This window comes from Poecilia latipinna, unplaced genomic scaffold (genome assembly GCF_001443285.1).
Source record: "Poecilia latipinna isolate Pla-1442-1.1 unplaced genomic scaffold, P_latipinna-1.0 Scaffold31, whole genome shotgun sequence".
In the NCBI taxonomy this organism is placed as follows: domain Eukaryota; kingdom Metazoa; phylum Chordata; class Actinopteri; order Cyprinodontiformes; family Poeciliidae; genus Poecilia; species Poecilia latipinna.
The window spans coordinates 150,320-158,004 of record NW_015112647.1 but is presented as its reverse complement, the minus strand read 5'-3'; the positions used below and the strand labels follow the sequence as shown (position 1 = coordinate 158,004).

At 39.8% G+C, this 7,685-nt stretch overlaps 2 protein-coding genes across 5 annotated transcripts in view; both read right to left on the bottom strand.

The window, feature by feature from the left end:
* ythdf1 (YTH N6-methyladenosine RNA binding protein F1) overlaps window positions 1–5,295 on the bottom strand; it is a 12,963-nt gene extending 7,668 nt beyond the window's left edge. Inside the window, exons 1-4 of one of the 2 annotated variants that reach the window (XM_015040803.1) lie at window positions 4,936–5,294; window positions 4,614–4,641; window positions 2,833–2,927; window positions 105–1,712 (exon numbers count right to left, since the gene is read on the bottom strand). In XM_015040803.1, coding sequence (XP_014896289.1) covers window positions 105–1,712; window positions 2,833–2,927; window positions 4,614–4,641; window positions 4,936–4,965 — 1,761 coding nt within the window. In that variant the 5' untranslated portion in view covers window positions 4,966–5,294. Of the gene's footprint in view, window positions 1–104; window positions 1,713–2,832; window positions 2,928–4,613; window positions 4,642–4,935 lie in introns of both variants that reach the window. The other variant, XM_015040810.1, reaches the window with a different exon arrangement.
* A 1,178-nt stretch (window positions 5,296–6,473) lies between these two features.
* Window positions 6,474–7,685, bottom strand: part of nkain5 (sodium/potassium transporting ATPase interacting 5) — a 15,611-nt gene continuing 14,399 nt past the window's right edge. For all 3 annotated transcript variants that reach the window (XM_015040790.1, XM_015040775.1, XM_015040782.1), the window contains one exon: window positions 6,474–7,441. In XM_015040790.1, the coding sequence (XP_014896276.1) occupies window positions 7,431–7,441 (11 nt within the window). In that variant the 3' untranslated portion in view covers window positions 6,474–7,430. The remainder of the gene's footprint in view (window positions 7,442–7,685) is intronic.

Here is a 7,685-nt window from a genome sequence, read left to right as displayed (position 1 = left end):
TTATTGTCATAGCAACTGTCAAGATGGCCGTCAATCACAGAGTTCACGGTGTGACACGTCACATGAGAACTGTGTATACGGCTTGGTCTAGATCAGATAGTTACCTTTTTCACGACGTCCTCCTCCTCCTGCTTCTTCTCGTAGTGGGAGAAGTCATCAAAGATGGAGGTGGTGTGTTTGTACTGGGCGATGATCTTCAGCACCTGCTTGGCCTTCTCCAGAGGAACCTCCTGGGTGTCCCGTGAGTTGGTGACCGGCTTGTTGTCGTTGTTCTCCAGGCGGATGTGGCGCAGCTGGCTGTTGGGCACGTCCTTAACAAACAGCCAGTTCACGTCGAACTTGCCCTTCCACTTGTCCTGCGCCCAGACTCCGGCGCTGGTGCCGTAGTCCACAGGGGAGCGCATCTCCGCCACGCCGCAGAAGTGGCCGCTGCCATTAACACTGAACAACAAGTAGACGGGGCCTTTGGCGGTCATGGCCCGGTAGGCGGCGTCCAGCCGCTTGTTGCCGTGCTCTGTGCTACACCAGATGGAGTACTTAATGGAGCGGTGGATGTCGTCCTCGGAGTAGCTCTTGATGATGAACACGCGGCCGTTTTTCAAGTTCCAGTCGAAGTCCTTGGGGTTGTAGCTGTGGGCCGCTCGCAGCTTCTCCAGAACCGGGTGGGACTCCGATCCAGGATCGGCGGGAACGAACCCGGCCATGCCTCCGTTTCCTACACCGCCACCACCGTTGGACGAGCAGCTGCTGTCCAGGCTTCCGCCGCTGTAGCAGAGGTTGCGGTTGCGTGGCGCCACCCATCTAGTTTGCGGCGTGGGGGCGGAGTTGTGGTTCTGGTAGGACTGCGGCGGTCCTGTCATGGTCATCTGCTGAACGAGTGACTGGACGGACTGCAGGGACTGCTGCAGCGGTGGGATGAGGCTGGCGGTGTGGGAGTGCAGGTGGGACGGGTGGTGCTGGTGGTGTAGCGGTGGCGCCATCTTGGCGGCGGTGCCTTTATTATCCCACGTGTCGATGTCCATGCTGTGCTTGATGGGCGGCGGCGGCAGCACTCCGCCAGCCAGCGGCATCCCAGGCTTGTTCTTCACCTTCTGCTGCTGCAGCTTGGCCGGTTTGCTGGCAATCGCCGCCCACGACGTCGGTTTTTGAGGCGGCATCCCAACTGGTGTGCCGCCGTTGCCCGTGGCGACAGCGGTGGCGACACCTCCGCCTATAACGGAGCCTGCGTTCTTCACGCCTGAGCCACTTCCTGTCACATCGCCGCCTATTTTCAGGCCCAGCATGCCTTGCTCCAGGCTGTTCATGCCCGGGGCTTTGCTCAGAGTGTCGCTATGGAAACCGGTCTGGCCGTCAGGGACTAGAGTGCCCCCTAGGGAGCTGGGAGGGTAGCTGTAGCTGCCCCCATAGGCCGAGCTCTGAGTCTGCTGGCCCTGAGAGCCGCTGGTGCCCCAGGCGGAGAACGCCGGGTTCTCTGGGAAAAAATTGAAGCGGTGCGGGTAAATGCTGCTGCTGAGCCCACCGGGCTGCCCGAACACAGTGTCGGGCATGAAGTGGTGGTCTCCATTACTGAGGGGGGCGTAGGGGGCCAGGTAGGGGATGGGCGGGTCGCCTCCGGTGGACCAAGGCGCCTCGTTAAGAGGGTAAGGAAATCCAATAGAGGGGGCATAGTAGCTGGACAGGTAGGGGTCCGTCATGGACTGATAGCTGTTATTCTACAAGGAAAAACAAATTCAACATGAATAATCAGATAAAACCAAACAAAGGGCAGGGCTGGGCGATTCATCGATTTTAATGATTTAATCAAATTTTTGGTTTTTGAAGATTCATTTAAATTTTTTTCCCATTAACTGGGTGTCCATAGTTCAGAGTGATGGAGGTCGACCATGGGCAGCCATCTTGTTTTACAGGTCAACTCTACGACAGAATATTAGGGCCACGTTAAGATTTTATTTTTTAATTACAAGAATAAAGTCTTATGACTATAGAGTTAACCTGTTGCAGTAGGCAATTAAATTAATTACATGACAAATTAAAGTGAGCTCAATTTCCATAAAAAATGTTTAACTGTAATTTTGTTTAGATATTTTATAATCCATTTCATTCATGGTTTTGCTTATTTCCTTGTTTTTGATTGTTGTGTCTTATTTTACAGATTTGAAATTAAAAGGTTATTTGTCATTGAGAAGGCAAACTTGCATTATTATGCCATTATCTTTATGTTAGTTGAAAAGAGTCTCAAAATGACAATATTATCACTTATTACAATAATTTCCAGGGCAATATATCATCCAGAAACATTTATTACTGTCTTAGGCCTAAACTGAGTTGAAAAAGGTCAGAATATTACCAGAGTAAAGTCACAAACAATAACAAAAAATTAAAATGAGGAATGCTTTGGTGTTGGTTTTATAAACTGGATATACTTACTTACTTATATATACTTACTTTTTAACACATCAGATCATGTAACAAATGTGAGAAGCTTTTTTCTCATTAAAATTATATTTTTCCTTTAATTTTTCAATGTTCTGGCAAAAATTTGTCTATATTCTATTATGACGACTATATTGTTATTAAACAAAAATGATCATATCCTGGCCCTAAACACCATCATACAACTCATAGAATGGGAATAGAAATATATTTCCTGTCAAGTTTTCTGTTATATCTTGAGAAAATAAAATGCATTTAAAAAAAAAAAATAAATAAAAAAAATCAGAAATCGGATCTGGCGTCAGAAAACCAGAGACTTTATTTTCAAGCCGTATCGCCCAGCCCTACAGAAGCGTTTCAGTGTTACAGATCTTTAAAATATCCCTCTGTAGCTCCTACCTGACTGGACTGGCTAGTGAGATACGGCTCAAAGTCATTATCATGCACAGAGTCCTTCTGGTGGAGGGAGCCGTTCTGCACTGAAACTGGAAAGGCTGCAATAAAATCAAACTACTGTTAAAACCGGACACCATCATTTGCATAAACTTCCAACCAGGCAAATGGAGCCATGTTTGTTGTGAAGCTAATAGATGAAGAACATGATGGAGATAAAACACTGACATCACCTGCATGAAAGCTCAACACCAGGATGTTAGCTTAAACAAATGAGAACTGATCCATCAGCCTCTGTACACAAACAGGGTTTCATGACTGACACAGATGAAACCACCGTTGTTTTCTTCACCGTCATACAGATTCAGAGGTTTACATACAATTTGATAACAATGCCTGAAACAATTTGGGAATGCTCAAAAGATGGCATATCAAAGCTCTGTTTTCACCTCACAGTCCAGAACTTTTGCTACATTTTCAGCTTATTTGGTTCACTTTCACACTGCACTGTCAAACAAGCCAAACTAGGAAAACTGCACCAATTGCAGTTTTCCGGCCAATTTCTGATTACCGATCTTTCAAAAGCCTCACCTGCTCTTTCCAATTTGGCAGATACATTTTTTTTTTGTCTGAAATGTCGCTAAATATAACAAGAAAGTTGCTGAGTTGGCAGCAGTGGAGTGGCTATGGTCAACTCCAGACATGCAGACATGACCTGGTGACCGGTCCATCAGTCAAACCTCTCCAACAGAAAAACACAAGAGGACACTGCCTAATTTTCAGACCTTTGGCGAGGCAGATAAAATCATTTTCACATGCAAATTTTGTCTGATTTCTCAAAATTAAGAAAATTCACGTTGATAAATCGGTGCACTCTAGTTTTAATGATACATATTTTAAACTTGGCTTGTTTTGAACTGCTAACATTAACTAAAATGGCTGACAAGCTGCTAGCCTCAAACCGCTCTGAGATTTTCTGCCTTTTCCATAAACTCAGAGGAATCTGACATCCATCTAACTATTCAATAACTAAACAAAACATAATTTAAAAAAAAATGCAATGTCAAGTCTGAATGTAATAATCAGAGGTGGGCAGAGTATCTAAAAATTTTACTTCAGAGTAGAACTATTTCAACAGTTTTCCTCGAGTAAAAAAGTATTTGGTAAAATGTTTACTCAAGGGCTGAGTAACTGATCAAATTATCAATCATTTAATTAAATGATAATTTAGTGATAATTAAATGGACCAAATTATAAAGTTAAGTGGAAGGTTTGGTATTTTGAAGACAAAAATGACAGTATTTCTTATAAGTAACAAAATATAACAAAACCAGGGAACATTTTTTTTCTTCCTAAATCAATTTCTTTCAATATAAAACTGTAACAAAAAACTGCAGATCTGTATCTGGTAAATTTCTGGTTAAAATGTGCTTGTTCTTCATTCACTACAAAGAAAATCCAGACATTTTACTCAAGTAAAAGTAGAAATACTTCATAATAAAATTAGTTAAGTAAAAATAAAAAGTGCAGAACAGTAAAACTACTCCTAAAAGTAATTTAAAAAAAAGTTATTCAAGTAATTGTAATTGAGTAAATGTAACTAGTTACTACCCAGCTCTGTTTACATCACAGGCTCATGTTGTAGATTATTCTGGTGTGTTGTCAATCATCAACATATAAGGCCCGCCTTTTTTTTTTTATCTACCTGGCAAGGAGGCAGGTGTGTGTGTGTGTTTAATATTTACATAGATTAACGCCTGGTTTTGCTGTGAACATTAATCTCTTACCTTTGCTTGCATCTTGTCCTTTCGATGTCTTCACGGTAACATTAAAGAGAGAGAACACAAACACATCATGTTTTGGTCGTGTTGCACATTTAGCATGCTTTAGTTTAATATGCGCATTTTAAGATGGATTCTGACAGGAATATTAAGCAGTGTTGAGGAGTCAGATGGCCACTGGAAGCTGTGGTCCAGGCCTTGGTGGGTTCCCAGCAGATGATTTCAGCAGCTAACCTCTCATTTCTCTGGGCTAACTAACTTCCTAGCTCCGGTTTCACGGCTCAGTTCACCTCTCTACGCGTCAATATGAAACATTTTCGCCGCTCACCTGAGGGTCAATACTAGCGGCAGACATCATTCATCCACCAGGTGTTGTGTTGGAATGGAGCCCCGACAGGACGAGCGGTGTGAGACCTACGGAGAGGCTTTTTTCTCTGCCCTGCTAGCAGCGGCTGTTAGCCGGACTGTCGGCTCGGCTCGCCTGCGCTTGTCGTGGCCCTGCTGGCAGGTCGCGCCGCCCTGTCCGCATTAATCCAGCCGGGCTTCAGTCCGCTCCGAGCCCCTCAAAGCTTAACTAGACCAGCCCCGGCGGCCTCGCAGCTCATTTGGCCCCAAAACAGCAGCTTCTTCCAGTGCCCGAGGAGCGGAAATGACGTAGCTGGGTCACGTGACTGCGCAATGGCAAAATCAAAGACGTCGACTAATGGCAGATTTAGTTTGTAAAATGCATACCGCCATTTTTATATATATATATATATATATATATATATATATATATATATATATAAGGTTACTAACTAGAATAGTTAGTTAAATACTTAATTTAACTATTTAAATAAATATTTCAATATAGTTGTTTAAATAACTATTTATATGTTATGGACATTTTAAAATATATATTTCGTAGATGTATATATAGCCATATACATTTAGATATACTTATATACATATGCATTTACACATATGTATTACATGGCTTATGTTTATAAAAATCCCAAAATATTTATATAATTTATCTCATATCAATCTATGAGTTTTATATAAGTACAATGGAAAATATGTATTCATTAAAAAAATATAAATAAATAATTTTTTTAAAAGTCTTTGGGGCCCCAAATAATTTGGTTCCTGGGCTGCTGAAAACCTTTTATAAAGTCTGACCGAGACAGAATACTGTAGCACCACATCTAGAAGGAACTAAAGTAATGGTAACGCCTAAATTTCTACTGAATAGACTTGTAAATACTTTTAATTTAGGGTATTTTTATGTTATATCTTTTTTCAGGGGGCATTCTTGTAATTCATTGAAATTAGATTAGCTAATCTAATTTCAAACTAAATAATTGAAAATGCTTTGTTACATATGAAAACAATACAAAGATTTTTTTAAAGATCAAATAACTTTTTAAAGAAATTCTTTAGTTTTGGACATTTTAAAATTTTGAGCTAGAGATCTTCCATATAGACTCCTGATTCCAGGAACCAATGAGACAGGACTTTACTGAAACATCCAATCAGAAGATGAAAAGCAGATATTAGTTGTTGCTACCCTCTGTATGATGTTATATATTGGTTACAATAATTACAATGCAAGTGTTAAGGAGATATAGAAATAGATGATTACCCAAATTAATAACTAATGTTAGCTATTCACAAAAATCCGCTTAAAGTCAGACATGATGAGTTTTGTTGTGCCTAAAGATTTGCTTTCCAGAATCTGAATCAGAATGGGTGGCAAATCTTCTGCCACATTTTGTGTTTAATTTTTTTCACCATTTTGGAAAACAAACTTTAAAACTTATAAATGTTACATAAAGAATTGAGAAATATAACACAAAGTTTAAAGAAATACACAATAACTTAAACAGACCATGATCAGTTTGTGATTTAATGTGCAATTGAATCATATTTAAGTTGCCAGTGCAAAATGTAATATCTTAAGCAACAAATAACTCAAAATAAAAACCATTTACTCCATGTTGGCTGCTTTCACTTGCTTGAGGTCTTGAGGTTCAGAAAACAATTAAAAGAACAAAATCAGCAAGAAGAAACAATGAAAAGTCCATTAAACATAATCACAGTACTTTTCCCCAATCAGTTCGTTTAGTGAACTAAACAAAAATGGAGCAATACATTTAAAACACTCCCTCCAAAATCTAACCCACATGTCAAGTACAGAATTCAAATACATTGTAGAGACATTATTTCACTTTATTCTATTGGAACTTTTTTGGACCGGTCATACGCTAGATACAACTTTTATCAATTCATATAATATTTTTTACAGCTCATTCTCTACAAGTTAGCCACAGTATATGGAAACAGAAGCCAAAAATGTTTAATTTTATTATTACTTTACTGTTAATCACATATTTTTTATGCAGATTTTTCATAACAACAAATTAAATGTTGAAATGTCCAATAAAAAAATGCTGCACTTTGCTCAACCGTCTTTTTTCTATGAAATGTTTTTAGAGAAGTGATTCATCTTCTTCATTTTACCCATTAGAGCTGAAGAAACCTCTATGCGCCACCTAGTGGTAACAAACATGCAGTACACTCAATATTAGGAAAATCGGAGATTACATTTAAACAGAAGCTTTCATCAAGATCATCTTAAATGTTTTACAGTCGAGAAGACACGCAGATTAGGACCCAATCTGATTCTTAAACTGGAAGATTATGTCCTGGACACATTTTAAGTCCCTGCCTTGATCAAAGGTTTCACAACCAAACTTAAGATGATGAAGATGATGATTGGGTCTTAAAGGTCCTCTTCTGCCTGGATTCTTTTCAGCATCTTTGAACAGATGTTCCTTACAGTCATTTATAATCTGAAAAAATAATAATTATTATCAAATAAATGTGCATAAGAGATGTAAGAGCAAGCAGAGATAAAATTGGATGCAAACAAGAAGGAATGAAATGGTGGAGGATTAAAAAGTCCAAATTTTGAGATCAAAGTCAGAATTTTGACTTTGATCTTCTGACTTTGACATTAAAGCAGAATTCTCAGAAAAAAGTCAGAATTTTTTTTTTTGGGGGGGGGGGGGGATTATTTTTTTTGGTTTGAAGCTT